General features: G+C 43.6%; 1 protein-coding gene across 1 annotated transcript in view; it reads right to left on the reverse strand.

Annotated features, from left to right (window-relative positions):
• The window catches only part of Rlf (RLF zinc finger), a 53,431-nt gene extending 41,424 nt beyond the window's left edge, over positions 1-12,007 (reverse strand). The window contains exon 1 of the mRNA XM_052177246.1: positions 11,736-12,007. Within this exon, the coding sequence (XP_052033206.1) occupies positions 11,736-11,972 (237 nt within the window). The 5' untranslated portion in view covers positions 11,973-12,007. The remainder of the gene's footprint in view (positions 1-11,735) is intronic.
• Positions 12,008-16,499: the final 4,492 nt, after the last annotated feature.

Genomic DNA, 16,499 nt, shown 5'->3' on the forward strand with positions numbered 1-16,499 from the left:
TCTGGGGATGCAGGTGAATTGGCAGAGAGGGCTTGTCCAGCCTGCACAAGGCTCTGGGTTTGATCTCCAGTACCACACAAAACAGGCATGGTAGCTGACTACTATAATGCTAGCTATCTAGATTCAAGTAGGAAAACTAATCTGAGGCCAGCCTGGTCTACAAAGTGAGTTCCAGGTTAGCCTGGACTAGAATGAGAGGGGTAGGAGTCATCATCCCTTTTATACATTTCTGGTTTGGCATTATAATTTATACAATTTATTAATCCTAGATAGTTTGGAAGCCTTTAATCCTAGATAGTTTGGAAGAGTACAAAGTTATTTTTTTTTCTTATTTTTTCGAGACAGGATTTCTCTATGTAGCCCTGGCTGTCCTGGAACTCACTTTATGTAGAGCAGGCTGTCCTTCAACTCAGAAATCCGCCTGCCTCTGCCTCCCAAGGGCTGGGATTAAAGGAGTGCACCAACACTGCTGAGCGAGTGCAAAGTTCTTAAGGACAGAACAGGTCACACAGAGTAAGTTCAAAGCCAGTCTGGACAATGGAGTGAGATCCAGTTTCAAAATAAGATATAAATTTCACAGTTCAGAGCTAGTCCTGTTTGCAAACCTAACAAGCACCAAAATGTAAGGAAGTTAGCTAAAGGAAAGCTAGTTTCTAGTTATCCATCCAAGGCTTAGTATTCCCTGAGTCTTGTAGCACTGACATATAAGAGACCCTATCTCTATCTGGGTGTATGAGATGACACACCTTTAATCCCAGCACTCAGGAGGCAGAGACAACAGTGGTTTGAATGAGAATGTCCCCCACCCCACCGTCTAATATATCTAAATGTTTGGTTCCCCACTTGGAACCGTTAGAAAAGGATTGGGAGGCGCAGCCTTGTTGGACGTGTGCAATTGGGGGTTGGCTCTGAGGTTTCCAAAGCCCACACCAGGCCCAGTTTCCCTCACTTTCTGCCTGCTGCTTGTGGTTCAGATGTAAGCTCTCAGCTACTGCTCCAGTGACCCGCCTGCCCGAAGTCATGCCTCCTACCACAGTGTTGCTAGACTCTGGGAACCCCAAGCTAGAACTAGAAAGACTCCTGCTTCCTGTCATGGACTCATGTCCAAAGCTGTAACCAAGAGGCAATTAGTTGCCTTGGTCATGGGGGGTCTCTCCATAGCAAGAGTCTAATCTGAGAGAGAGAGAGAGAGAGAGAGAGAAAAGACAGTATTTCACAGCCACAATCTATCACCACATTATATCACACTTTACAATCACATCAGTGGACTTTTAAGTTCAGAGCCTTAACTCTTTAGGATATATTCTTCTTTGCCTTTGTTGCTATGTGTTTGCTCTGTTTTGGAGAAAGGGTCCCATGTGACCTGGGCTAGACTCCCTATCTAGATAAGGTTGGCCTTGAACTCCGGATTCTTCTGCTTCTACTTTAAGTAGTAAGCAACTACACACTGCTAAGTCTGCTTCAGAACACAAAAAGTATAGAAGTTTAAGATTAGAGCAGTGTGATAAGGTTCATCTATAATCTCAACACTAAGATGTTAGAAATCTGAGCTATAAAGACCCTTTCTCAACAAACACTCCCAAGATTCTAGAGTAAATTTAATAAGGTAAAACCTAGTTTTAATAACTTAAATAACATTTTAACAAGACATGTAAAATAAAAACAAAAGACTCAGTAAAGTATGACTTCTAGCCTCCAAATGCACATGTACAGATCCTGCCCTCCCCCTCAAATGAAACCTGCCCCCCTCAAAACCCAAAGACAGCCAAGGAAAGTCTACAAGATGAGGCAGGCATTTGGATCCAAATGAAAACAATGTACTCAAATTTTTATAAAATCTTCATGATTTTATAAACTAGCTGGGTTTTCTATTTTTTTTATTAACAGTGTTCAAAAGAGAGATACACTTGATGAACTATACACATATATAAAGAAACTTCAAGTCAGATATGGTGGCTCACACCTTTACTCCCAGCTCTTGGGAGGCAAAGGCAGAAAGATCTTTGAGGTTAGCCTGGTCTACATAGAGAACTGTAGGCTAGCCAGGGCTACATATTGAGATTTTGGGCACATACCCAAAGGACTCTACCGTAGTGCAGATACTTGTTTACCATGCTCACTGATGCTCCATTCACAATAGCCATGGCATTGGAAACACCACTGACGAGCAGATTGTGACATGTGAGACAGTTTCATAATGGAATATTAGTCAACTGTTTGAAAAATGAATATGAAATTCATGATAAATAAACGCAGCTAGAAGCAATAATCCAGAGGTAACCCAGACTCAAAAAGACAAATATTACATGCTTTCTCTCTCATACGTGGGTGTGAGCTTGTAATATTTAGATGTTTCATTTGGTATATCCAGAGGTCAGAAAACTAGTAAGACGCCATAGGGGTAAGGGAAATAACTTCTATGGGAGGGGATAGAGAACTCGGTCAAATAAAGGAGGTAAAGGAAATAACAGAAAAAGAAAGGTTAGGTGGAGTAGGGCATGGGAAGTCAGGGTCAAAGAGGAATGTGGAAAGCCTAAGAACACTAAAATAAAGGCCTTCTGGAAAAGTCATATGGACACCTACTATGGAAGCTTACTGAAATATGTATGTATATATTTCATATACATAGAGTTCAAATGGAGCCACCTTAAAACCCCTACTAGATACTACAGGCTAGCAAAAAAAAAAAAAAAAAAAAAAAAAAAAAAAAAAAAAAAAAAAAAAAAAAAAAACCAATACCAGGCACTCGGAGTGGTTGACAAGTGGGGCCCTATAGAACCTCAAGCCTCACAGGATACTGCCATTGCTCTCAGCTACCCTTCAGAATTTGACAGTGAGATTCTACTCAGAGAAATCAAGCTGGTACTCAGCTGGGCGATTCACCCTGCTGGTTAGCTTTAATAGTGCTGGAAGATACTAGATGCCCGCTGTCAGTGGTGAAGAGTTATCATCAATCACTCAGCTGTGAACTCAAGAGCTGCAATAATGACTGGCCTGGTTACCACATGCTTACTGTGAAATAGTGGCACACATTTTATAGGAGTAACTAAACACTCTCTGATTGGATTTAAGGACCATCTCACAAGATGAAACCCACACCTGGCACTGTTATTGGGGTCAAGATATGCTACAGGCCCACGGCTAGATATGTCGTAGGCCCTAGGAGAGACATATTACTCTTAAACTGATAAATGGACACAGTTAAACTAATAACTCATTGCTATACCCATCTCCCAACCCTCATATGAGAAGCTTCTTAAAGAAAATATTTATTAACATAGGAATCCCGTATGTGGTCCCCATGCAGAGAGTAAGAGATCTGGGCATGCTCAGCTCGGCACCTATATTACATCCCTCCCTACAAAAGACTCAGGGATCACTGAGGAGGGGAGCAGAAAGATTGGAGGGAGCAGGAGCCAGAGGTGGTAGATGATAAAAATGAAAAAACAGGGCAGACAAAACAAGACAGCTGCACATGTGAGAACAACATAAAGACCTAGACGCGCTCAAATCAGAAACAAATCCCAGCGGAGGGAAGTAGGCACCAAGTACTGTCCCCAACTGACGGCTAGTAGCAACTGGAAGAGAGTCAGTTTTTCCTAAGACTGACCCCTGGATATAACCCTGGTATAACCCTTGGTAGAGAGATCACGCCCACCCATGAGTATCTAGGCAGCACAAATTGGACTGTGTGAGGGAAAAAGACACAAAGCTGGCTGGGTGAGATTTGGGAGGAATTTTGGGGTGATGAATATGATCAAAGTATATGACATGAATAAGATATTTTAAAAGAATATTTAAATGTCTAATTTACATAGAAAGACTCAAGTTACTTCAGTGCAAATTTGTAAGATGAGAACAAGTTTTTAACATGGAAATTATTATGTTTAACAGCACCAAATTGGCAAGGATATATAGAGAATGAGGATGCACAAGCATGACTGGTGGACATATATGGTCAACTCACTGGAAGACTAATATGTATATAGGTGTTTTGCCTGCAAATATATCTGTGTGTGTGTGTGCGCGCGCTCACGAAGAACAGAAAAGATCAGATCCCTTGGAACTACAGACGGTGAGATTCACCATGTGCTGGGAATTGAACTCAGATTCTCTGGAAGAGCCAGCAGTCAGTGCTTTTTAATCACTGAGCCATCTCTCCAGCTCCCATTAACATTCTTTTTAATCCAGGAATTTATGCTGCAGATATAAATAACCATATTTAAAGGGGTTCTCTGAAATATCTGTAATAACCATTGAAAAGCAACATAGACTGTTAAATCATGGTGCTAGCACATGTGGCAACCCACACCTATAAGCCCAGCACTCGGGTAGAAACAGGAGGATTATAATTCTAAATTCAGCACCAGCTACTTGAAGAGTTCCAGGCCAACGTGGCTTACAACAGGACCATTCTTAAACAAAAACAAACGAGATGGTCACTTGTGGAATGATTCTGTGGGTGGGGACACCTTTCACCAAGTCTGATAACCCGAATTCAACTGGATTGACCCACGCAGTAGAACAATGACTAAAGAGTGGGATGCACGGAATGAAACAGGACAGCAGTGGTCTCAGAGAAGAGCAGAAGAAACAATGGTCTTACAGCAGACACTGCAACCAAAGTTCCACTGCTTCGATGGTCACTTCATACAACGTTTGGATTACACAGGCCACAAGCTTGCTTCTGCTTAGAAAACAACTTGCCATGTAATTTCTATCCAGATATCTGCCAAGAGAAAGCAGCACCAGAAGAAAAGCTAATGTGTTTAAAATTACTTGATTGCAGGCCAAAGAGATGCTTCAGCAAGCAAAAGCACCTGCCACACAAGCCTGACAACCTGAGTTCAATTCCCAGAGTTCCCTGGAGAGGAGCGCTAACTCTGAAAGCTGTCCTGACCTCCACACACAGGGTGATGGCATGAGCACACGTATACTCAGATATGTACACATCCCACAAGATGAAAACACATACAATAATCAAGTTCCCAAGTATGTCTGTGTGCTAAGGACAGAGCCCAGGATCCTGTGGCATGCTAGACAACTTTTGTTCTAGTTACACCCTCAGCAGCATTGGCTGCTCTTCCAGGACCCACGTTCAATTCCCAGAACACAAATGGAAGCTCCTGAGTATCTGTAACTCCAGCTACAGGGGATCCAATACACTGACACAGACACACATAAACGTGAGACACCAATGCGTGTAAAATAAAAATAAATTAAAATGTACAGTAAAAAAATGAAGAAAATATAAAACTTAAGAATCTCCATGGTTACCAGGCTCTCTCCCATCTCAGCATCTCTGCCCTGCTGTCCTATTCATTTACTAACTCAACTCTTGTACTGTTTCGGTTTTTGTTTTTTTTTTTTTAAACAGAATCTGTTGGTCCATTTTACCAATGAACACTAGATGCTGGAGTATAAGAGAGGCACAGAAAGCACCCAGCTGACCTTCCTCTTCAGACAGTCCCACCAGGAATCCCTCCCGTCAAAAAACCTCCTTCAAACTCAATGCCCTCCCCCCCCTGCTTCCTGTGCATCTCTCTATCTGTCCTCCTGACTCCCTCTTACTCTCATGGTTTTTTAAAATAATTCAATGTTTACTTCCTGTCAACTGGTTGCTTGCTCTGGCTCTTGACCTTATCTTGACTTTATTTAATCCTGTTTACAATAATCAAGCAAAAAGCTCTTGGATTAAAGGTGTGTGCTAAGGCAGAGCCACACCACAACTAAAACATTTTTCCCCCAGTAAATAACAATCTCGGAGTTCAGAGTGTGATCAAATATCCTGCAACATTACACAATACTAAAATGCCTTTAATATTATCTGCCTATCCTTACTAACCCCACAATGTGTACAGTGAAATACGTGCATTATATAAACAAAGGCTAAAGCTGATAATGTCCCTCAGAAAGTGGTAAAAGACTCCTACTGCATTCTTTAAAAGTTCTTGGCTCTTCCAAATATCACACAGTTCCTACGCTATAGCTCATTCAACTGATTACTTGAGGTGGGTGGTGGGGACAGGAGAAGACAACTCAGCAGTTAAGAGAGCTTGCTGCTCTTTCAGAGAACCAAGTTCCCAACAGCTATAACTGGTGCCTGTAGCTCCAGGAGAGGATCTAACACCATCTTCTGGCCTCCTGACACCCACAAACACTAGAACTTATCTTTTTAAAATATCATTTATATGTCAACATTGTACTACCTATTAAATACAAAACACAGAAAGAGAGCTGGGTACAGTGGTTAATGCCAGTATTCCTAAAGCACTGAGGAATGAAGCAATAGGACCGCTAGGGCAGCTGTGGTACACTTTGGAGGCAAAGATAAGTATGGCTAGCCTGGCCTACACAGTGAGTGGGGTGGGGGTGGGGGGGGGGCGGTAGCAGGTAGGGAGGAGAACAGATACACAATTAGAAAACCAGAAATTTGTGAAAATAAGGCTACAAATAGGAGAAAGCCAACTAAAATATAGACAGCAAGAAAAAGAACAGCTGATACTACATACAAAGTGTCCAACAAAAACAAAAGGGGTCAGTGGTAAATACTTGCTAAGCACTGAGGCCACAGATTAAAAGTAACTTCCTGCATTAGCCCACACTTGCAATCCTACCATTTGTAGAATAGGGGCAGAAGGATCACAAGTTAAAGACTAGGCTGGTATATACAGAGTCCTAGACCTAGTATATATACAGGTGGATATAACAGTGACCCTTTAAAAGCCAGTCCTGCAGGGTGATGTGTGACACATTCTTATAATCCCAGTACTCTTAATACCACGAGATGATGAGTTTAGATGTAGGTTTTGTTTTGTTGTTTGAGACAGGTTTGCTTGTACCCCAGACTGGCCTCCAACTGACTTTATATCTGTGGTTGATCTTGAACTTCTTATCCTGAGCTCAGTACACCTAGTTTAGTGGATTCTGGGTATTGAACCCGGGCTTCAGGCATGCTAAAAATGTTAAGCATTCTACTAAAAGACCACATCCTGCCGGGCGTGTGATGTCGCACACCTTTAATCCTAGCACCAGGAAAGCAGAGGCAGGCGGATTTCTGAGTTGGAGGCCAGCCTGGTCTACAAAGTTCTAGGACAGCAAGGGCTACACAGAGAAAGCCTGTCTTGAAAAACCAAAGGGGGAGGGGGGAGGGGGGAAAAGAGAAAGAGAGAGAGAGAGAGAGAGAGAGAGAGAGAGAGAGAGAGAGAGAGAGAGAGAGAGCGCGCATTACTACAGGGCTTATGTTCAAATAATCCTTACACAATAGCTTAAAGCTAGTAAGCAAACCATAAGAAGCCATCTTCCAATTTATCTCACTTCTTAGGCGCTTGGTCATCTCACATCATCACAGAGGGATACACACTAAGATAGCTTGAGAAAGAAACATTCACACAACCTTGAGTACCGAATACTGTTGTGATTGCACTGTTCTGTGATGTCACTGTGATCTAAAAAAAAAAAAAAAGCCACCTCATCCATCCATCATCCATCAGTATTGGTGGGAGCCGAGGTGGGAGCACATATGAAGGTGAAGAATTGTTTGGGGAGTTGTTCTTACTATGGGGTTCTAGAGACTAGGTTATCAGGCTTTGCAGCAATTGATTTTACTCACTGAGCCATCTTGCCTGCCCCATGGGTAAATGTGGGGGTGAGGTGGGGACACAGTGGAGGACATGGAACAATAGTTTGTAAAGAGATTCATTTTAGACACCTGTCTGGGACAGTCCTGGAATGTATACCCTGCCCATAGAGAGCTTATATGGCCTATTTGACTCAGAACCCTTTTATTCAATAACCAATCCAAAAAATATGTGCAATACTTGTTTTAACTATTAAAAATCTATGAAGTTGAGCTGGACATGGTGATACAAGCCTTTATTTCTAGCACTTGTGAAGAAGGAGGAGGCATTTGAGTTCCAGGACAGCCTGGTCTAGTAGCCAATTTGAGACCAGCCAAGGCTACACAGCCAGACCCCAAAACTATCTGCTACATTACTATAAGTCTAGAATTTAAAAGTGTGTAACATGCAGGGCGGTGGTGGCGCACGCCTGTAATCCCAGCACTCTGGGAGGCAGAGGCAGGCGGATTTCTGAGTTCAAGGCCAGCCTGGTCTACAAAGTGAGTTCCAGGACAGCCAGGGCTACACAGAGAAACCCTGTCTCAAAAAAAAAAAAAACAAAAAAAACAAAAAACAAATCCAAAAAAGTGTGTAACATATTTACTCATTAAATTACTTTGTCTGGTAATTCTTTTATCCTTACAGTATGATTACCTCCCTACTAATTTCTTGCATGCTAAATGAAATTCAATTAAAAAGCCTTCAAAATCCCTGCTACAAATAGAGCCACCAGTTCTAAGACTTTCAAATGTTTTTAGAAATTCCTTCATTCCTTCGTTCCTTCATTCATCCATTGAGGAGGATGCTAGAGTGTGCACGTGGAGTTCAGAGGACAGCAGTAGGTTCCAGGGGTCAATCTCAGGTCATCAGGCTCAGCAGCAAGCATTTGCATCCACTGAATCACCCTGCCCACTCAGACTAAGAATTTTGGTTTCCTAGATTTAGGAAAAAATTTAAGACATTGATTTTTCAATATTAACAAAAAGTGTAGCATTAATCTTTTTTTTTAAGTTACTTTTAAAAATATTGGTTATCATGGAGGTCAGAGAACAACTTTTAGGAATTGGTTCTCTTTCTCCAAATGGAAATTGGAGGCTGGCATATCTTCCCTGTTTGCTCTTCACCTTATACCAAGGCAGGGTCTCTGATGGGCATTCCTGAACCCAAAATTCCTGGGCTGGAAAGGCTGCTCAGCAGTTAAGCGCATGGGCTGCTCTTCCAGAAGCCCTGAACTGGGTTCAATTCCCAGCTTACATGACAGCTCACAAATGTCTGTAACTCCAGTTCCAGGGGATCTGGCATGCTTGCACAGACACACAGACATACATGCATGAAAAACACCAAGGGCACATAAAAATAAATAAATCTTAAAAAAAAAAAAAAAAAAAAAACAAAACAATGAGTTCCTATTTCCACATGGTCTGGCCAGCCAGTTTCCTCAGGGGAACTCTTGCCTGTGCTTCCCTGGAGTTGGAATCACAGATGGGACACCACATTCACTGGACTTGTAAGACACTAATTTAGATAGAAATATTATTTTTTCTTCCTTCCTTCCTCTTCCTTTTTTCTTTTTTAAACAGAGAGTCTCACTATGTCTTTCTAGCTGTCCTGAACTCACACTAGGAAGACCAGGATGTTCTGTAACTCACAGAGATTTCCCTGTCTGCCTCCTGGGATTAAAGGCTAGCTTGAGATACACATATTTCTTATTTGGTAACAGCATGTTACAATTGTAGGTACAATTTAAGTTTTTAGAATGGCATTCCTTGTCTTTTCTTTGAGATAGGGTCTCACTGTATAGACCAAGTTGGCCTTAACCTCAGAAGCCCACTAGCTCCTACCTCTGCCTCAAGAATGCTGAGATTAAAGTATGGAGCACCACACCCCGGCTAGGATGACATTTCTAAATACCCATTGAGTGCAATTTGTAACAGTAAACACTGGAGGAGCACTGTCAGCCGTTGCTTTAATATACTACCAGTCACAATCTTTATGTATTATGTGATTCCCAGCTTCTTCTCTTCAGCATTCAGTCATACAATAAAGTATTCTGTATTCTGCCTTTCAGGTGTGGAACCAATGTGGCACATGACTAATCTCAGTTCTCTAGAAGCAGAGGCAGGTGGAGGTTTAAGGTGAGTCTGGTCTACAGAGCTAGTTCCAGGGCATCCAAGGATACACAGCTGGGGGGGGGAAGGGGGGGGAGAGGGAACCAAGAAAACTATTCAACTAACCTAACTAATGGTCCAACTTTTTCCAGAATACTTAATGTATAGTATATTCTGACAATCCAATTGGACTGGCTACAGTCACCTTTTAATTTTTTGCTGGCAGATAAGCTTCAAAGCTCTGCTCAGAATCCGCAGTTGTTTTCCTACCTCCACTCTCCCTGCAATTACTTCCCTCCTCTCCCACAGCATTTCAAGTTCCTTCTCATCTCCACCCCTGTCATGCTCACTCCAGGCCATCCTAGGATTCATTTACATCCTTTAAATCAGAGGCTCTACTCTATCCAAAGTGGCCTCTTCCAGTTCTCAACACCCATTACATTCACTTTTTTTCTGTCATTCTCACTAGGTTGTCCCATTAAGCCTATTTACATTCTCTGCATGACATTTTTTCCTCATCACTACCAAAATTGCACTAATTAATTCTGCCATTTCTTTAGGGGTGGGGAATGTGAAATGTCTCCCCCGCCTCAGACAGGGTTTGGCTGGCCTCCAACTCAGAAATCTGCCTGCCTCTGCCTCCCAAGTGCTGGGAGTACCCCGCTGTGAAATGTCTTTTTGAGAGAGGAGTATCACACTGTAGCCTAGCCTGGGAGCCCATTATAATGCCCAAGATGTCCTTGAACTTCCATAACTCTTCCTGGCACCATTCTAAGGGTTGGCAAAAATTTGTAGAATAAATTCCTGCCCTAAATAAGACTGATCATTACTAGTAGACAGCAATGAGAATGTGGAAGCCAGTGCACACAAGAACTGACTTGATCTAACCGATAGAAAAGATCAGTAGAGACAAAATTCCAAATAGACAAAGTTCTGGGTCAGAGTGGGCCACAAACGATCTCAACAGAGATAACTTTAATTCTGTCCAGAACCAACAAAGCAGACTGCTCACTACCCCAACTACAACTTTCTAACTCTACAATTTTTTTCAGCACTCAATTGCTCATTAAGACTCCACGTACCAACATACCTCGATTATTTTGTATTCTCTAAGGTACTACAAATGAGGAGCAGAGGGATGACGGAAACCTGATAGTGCAAGTACCAGAAGCAGAAACAATAACGGCAAAGCATTTACACTTGGAAGACACTTGAAAACATGGAAAAAACTGCAGTGTGATTCCAGAGACCAAACTTAAAAACACATCTGTCAGCATGTAGCCACACACACAGATTGGGACCCGCACCGGAATGATCAATCACCCGACTGCCAAAAGAGGCCATTCTATACATCTCTCTCCGGACCTCTTCCACTCAGACTACAGAGCTCACCAGCCCCATTCCTAGTAGTACAATCAGCAGATGAATACAAAACAAGCCAAAGAATGGCATAAACATATCTTTTCACACCCGCCCACAGTGGCAAAAAACAAAAACCAGCCAACCAACCAAACGGCTCAGTAATCCCTAATCAGAAAGCTCTAGACGCCATTCAAGACCAACCGTCGTATCTTAGGGAAGCTAAAAGATGTGACTCTAAAGATAAGTCTCTGGTCACAGTCCACCTCTCCTGATTATTCAGAAAAACAAGGTTTTTCAGTTTGGAGATCAGCACACCGCTCAAAAAGGCATCTCCTTGCAGGAACTGGCAATCGATCCCTCAGGGGGGCAGTGGCGCTCCAACCACCGGGCCAGGACCCAGGCAACAGCGACAGGGCACAGCCCTTGCAGGGAGCTCTCTGGGCTCTCTCAGTACCGCCCAGCGCAATCCGCCCCGGCAGTGACTGAAGTCGGGGTTATGGCAGAGCTGGGCCTGCCCGGCCCGGGGGCGCGGCAAGATACGGGGGTGGCGTTTTCCCCCAGCAGCCCCCGGCTGTTGAGGCGGACCCCGGGTCTCTTCTCCAGGCCTCCCCGCTCCTCACCCTCCGCCAGCTAGTCCACCCCTCACCTGGCAGAAGCTCCGGCAGTAGTTCAAAGATGAGACCTCGGACACCTCCTGCTCCCTCAGCTCGGTCTCCAGCTGCCAGAGACACGGTCGTAGGCCCGGGGCTCCCGAAGCCGGAGATGCAGGGCGATGACTCCGAGCCATGGACTCAGTCTCGATTCCGGATCCCGCGACCGCCGGAGCCTCAGCCCCGGCCCCGGCCCCGGCGGCGGCGGTGGCGTCTCCCTTTCCGTCCGCCATCTTCCCACGGCCCAGCAGCGCGTAGGCAACCAAACCACGTGACTCCGCCTGGCCCCGCCCCCAATCGCCCGTGTTAGTGACGCACCCTCTGGCGACGCTGGCGCCAACTTTATTCCGTCACTAGGACACCAAATGTTGGTCCTCTCAGAAGTCACCAACGCAGCCGCCCTAGCCGCAGCCTAGCAACGGCGAGATTCTTGCAGCCCTGGGTTCTACAAGCCCTTTAGAGTCGAGGAGTGCAAAGGGCCTAGTGACAATGGAGAGATGGGAGAGAGGTCTGCCAAGTTGCGAACTGAAGAGCAAGGGAAAGGTAGCGCAGAAAGAAGCTCGGAGAAAAGCATCCCCGACTGGAGGAAAATAAAGATTGTTAGGCCGAACAGAAAACAAACTCAAGGAAACTTGGTTTATAATGGGAACGGCATTACTAGTCGCTGGAAAAAAGGATCGGCCAAAATATATGGGGTTGAGACGATTCTTCTAAAGTGGGGGGGGGGGGGGGAACCTTTTAAAAAGTTTTTTTTTTTTTCAAGTCAGGGATTCCCTGTGCAGGACTAGTTGTCCTGGCACTCACATTGTAGACAAAGCTGGCCTCAAACGTAAAGATTCACCTGCCTCTGCCTTCCCGAGTGCTGAGACTGGAGGCGTGCAGAGGCGGGGTGGATCTCTGAGTTCGAAGCCATCCTGGTGATGATTTCTGAGCTTGAATGGCGTCTAGAGCGAGCTCCAGGACAGCCAAGGCAAAGCTACTGTAATCCAGCACTTGAGAGACTGAGACAGGTGAAGGACCATGAGTTTCAGGTCTTATTGGGGGCGGGGCAAAAAAGAAATGCAAAGAACAGAGAAGGGAGAATGGCAAAACGATGTAGCTGGAGCCTAGTGGGTGAAGTGGTGAAAATAAGAATATATATATATATATAAATATATATATATATATATGAATAAGAAAATAAGAATATATATAAAATAAGAAAACATATATATAATTATTTCTATAGCATCCAGAACATAAGATGTTTGGTCTAGTATACAAAATACAAATAAGGGATACACTCATTTTAACTGGTGGAAGTCTATAAATGTGTCTAGATGAAGATAAATGTATAATTTGATAATGGGAGATCTGAGAGTTATAGGCCTAAAGGTTGCTTTCCCCTCCCTGAAATATGTCATTATGCTGATTGGTTAGTTGTTTGTGACCTTAATACAAAAACAGTCACCTGGGAGAGGGATCCTCAATTGAGAAGTTCTTCCATCACACTGATCCCTGGCACGTGATGGCATTTTTTTGTTTGTTGACTGAAGTGGGATGACTCAGCCCATTGTGGGTGGTACCACCCCTGGGCAGGTGGTAATGGGAGGTATAAGCAAGGTAACTGCATATGAGCATGGAAGCAAATCAGTGAGAAGCTTTTCTCTACAGTTCCTGCCTCCGCTCCTGCTTGAGTTACTGCCATGGCATCGCATCCTTCAATGATCAGTTGGCACTGGGACATGTAAGCCTCACAAACCCTTTCTTCTCCAAGTTGTTTGGGGCATTGTGTTGATCACAGCAATAAAAGGACAGTCATCAAGCTTCTGAGGGAACAAAAAACCTTGTTCAAGTTGTTTGAGAATGAGAAAGGAGAGAATACATACTAGATAGATGAAACAGGGCGACTCTAGGGCAGCACTGAGTGGCGTTCATTTGTTCAACATATACACATTGACAATGTGATGTGATTCAGGTTCTGCCCTATAAAACTAGTCCTGAGTTTTTTATCTTTTTTTGTTTCCTTGAAGTTACAATGGAATTAAGTCATTTACACCTTTCTTTAGTTATACCTTGCTGCATCCTGAGAGGTTTGGGTCCTGGAACCCTGACTAGGGGCAGCCAAGGAATGAAGAAAAAGGCACACACATACACACACACACTGAATCTGGGATAAGGTAGAGTTTTCAGACTACCACTTTCACTGCAACTTGGAATCTGAACATGTTTATGAGATACAAACTCAGAGGGCGAGGTTAGCTAGTTTCTATAGGAGGTCTCTATGGGCCAGCAGACTCAGGCTATAAACATCCAGGAGGAGGAAACTGCAGTTGCTAGTCTTTACATACACTGATCAATTGCTCATAAACACTTAGACTCCCAATTTCTCTTGAGCCTGGTCCATATGGGTAATAGCTTTGCTAATTTTCCATGGACCAATTGGTCTTGGAGTCCTTGGTAGGCTTTGCCTGTGTGGAAAGATACATCTGCTCAGGACTTCACTCACTCTGAGCATCTACTCCCTACAATAGCTTATGGTCTAGAAAGCAGTCTAGCTGGGCTGTGGGGGAAACACACCTTTAATCTCACCACTCAAGAGGCAAGGCAGACAGCTCTCTATGAGCTCTCTATGAGGTCAGCCTGGTCTACAGAGTTGAGTGCAGAACAGACAGAGGTGCACAGAGAAAACCTGTCTTGAAAAGACAAACAAAACCCCAAAACAACAACAACAACAACAAAAGGCAGTCCTTTGAGCAAAACAGCCATTACCTACATCTGATAAGTTGCACCTCCTTCCAGGAGTCCATCTGAATACAGCTTATGGACTGTGGACAACCTTTCATAGAAAAAGGAAGTAGGGAGGGATCATTAGATCTACTCCAGATTCCAGCTGCTCTTTCCACCATTCTGATGCAAATCTGCCCTGGTTGCACTTAGCCTCAGAGGTGTGAGAGCACATAGGCTGTGAGGAGGTTAATTGAAGAGCTCTGCAGCTATGGGGAAACCATCATCTTTGCTGAGTAAAGACTATCTAGTGTGGCAGCTTTGGGGTCACCCACACTCGTACAAGTAGCCCTTCATAAATGCTTTGTAAGCAAGCCCAGTAAAAATCTTTGGATCTCCAGGGTAAACTTTGGTGAAGTTATACTTTAGTTTGTCATTGGGATCTCATAAGGAGGGGTAGATGTTTAATGTCTCCCTAGAGAAGGAACTCTTCCAACATGCTAGTTCTGCTAGAAGTGGCTAGGTAGACATGAGCAGAACTGGAAAGTTGTCCACTCTTTTGCAGTTTGAGTCCATCTGATTTAAGTAGGCAGAGACTTAGACCTGCACTAACCCAGGAAACTACACTGTTTCTTGATAGCTAGCTGGGTCTTCTGTGGACTGAAATAACCCTTTGGAGCTTGACATCTCTGAAGCTGCAAATAGGTTCTTCCCTTTATGTCAGAAATAAAAGTGCCATGACACTTTCCCAAAGACCATACATAAACACACAAAAAACAGTCCTGATAAGGAGAAAATTTAAAAGAAACACAAGGACATCCTGACCTTTGGAGTACACTCAGTAGAGTAGGGTGGCATAAAGATGGTCCTCAGAAAGAGGAATTTAGCTGGGCAGTGGTGGTGCACGCCTTTAATCTCAGCACTTGGGAAGCAGAGGCAGGTGGATTTCTGAGTTCGAGGCCAGCCTGGTCTACAGAGTGAGTTCCAGGACATCCAGGGCTACACAGAGAAACCCTGTGGGGGGTGGGGGGAGAAAGAAACTCCCTAAAAGTCTATAAAGCAGAACCCAATGGGCTGCTCTCACATTCTCCCTTCAGGTCAGCCTGCTCCATACTTGCCTGGAGTATAATTTAATTATTGCTAAATAAACTTAAACTATGTGTCTCAACTGAATTCTTTCCTTAAGGAGAAGACAAGAAGAGGGGACGAATATTCGACATATATTTTCATGTTTCTTTTGATTGAAGCTGGGCATTTCTCAGTATACTAGTATTACTACTTAGAAGACAAGAGCATAGACCAAGAAGACAAGAGCAGAGCCCAGGTTTGATTACCCCCAAAGCTCTTAGAGGACAGAGGCAAGTGGATCCTTTTGAATTTGAGGTCAGATATGTCTATATATCAAATTCTAGGCTGGCCAAGACTACATGGTGATACCATAACTTTTTAAGGTGGTGGTGGTTTACTGATATGGTGACATAGTTCTTCATTAATCTGATAAAGTAGTCATTGAGTTTACCTATCCTTTGAATAGCCCAGCAGATAGCACTCGCACCAATTCTAAACTGACCATTCAACCTGCCCATGTCTGTTAGTCAATTTTATATCATTATCATGAATTCCTGAATTCACTTATGACTGGAAAAGGCTCATTTAACTTCTATTCAAGAAGTTTTGATCCATGATGGACTGGTGACATTGCTAGCACATCAAGGTAGGGAACTTATGGTTTAATAAAACCTCTCACTTCATAGACTAGAAACAAAAATGGAGATGTTCCATGTCCCCAAATGCCATTCTAATGAACACTCTCAGTGACCAGAACACCTCTCAATACCTTTTTTTTTCCTGAGATAGGGTTTTTCTGTATAGCCCTGACTGTCCTGGAACTCACTCTGTAGACCAGGCTGGCCTCAGAACTCAGAAATCCGCCTGCCTTTGCCTCCCAAGTGTTGGGATTAAAGGCGTGCGCCACCACTGCCTGGCTCAATACCTTTCTATTACACCTAAAATTGCTGAACTCAGGATCAAGCCATGGGCTCATGGAGGTAGAT

This window comes from Apodemus sylvaticus, chromosome 3 (genome assembly GCF_947179515.1).
Source record: "Apodemus sylvaticus chromosome 3, mApoSyl1.1, whole genome shotgun sequence".
Taxonomy (NCBI): Eukaryota; Metazoa; Chordata; class Mammalia; order Rodentia; family Muridae; genus Apodemus; species Apodemus sylvaticus.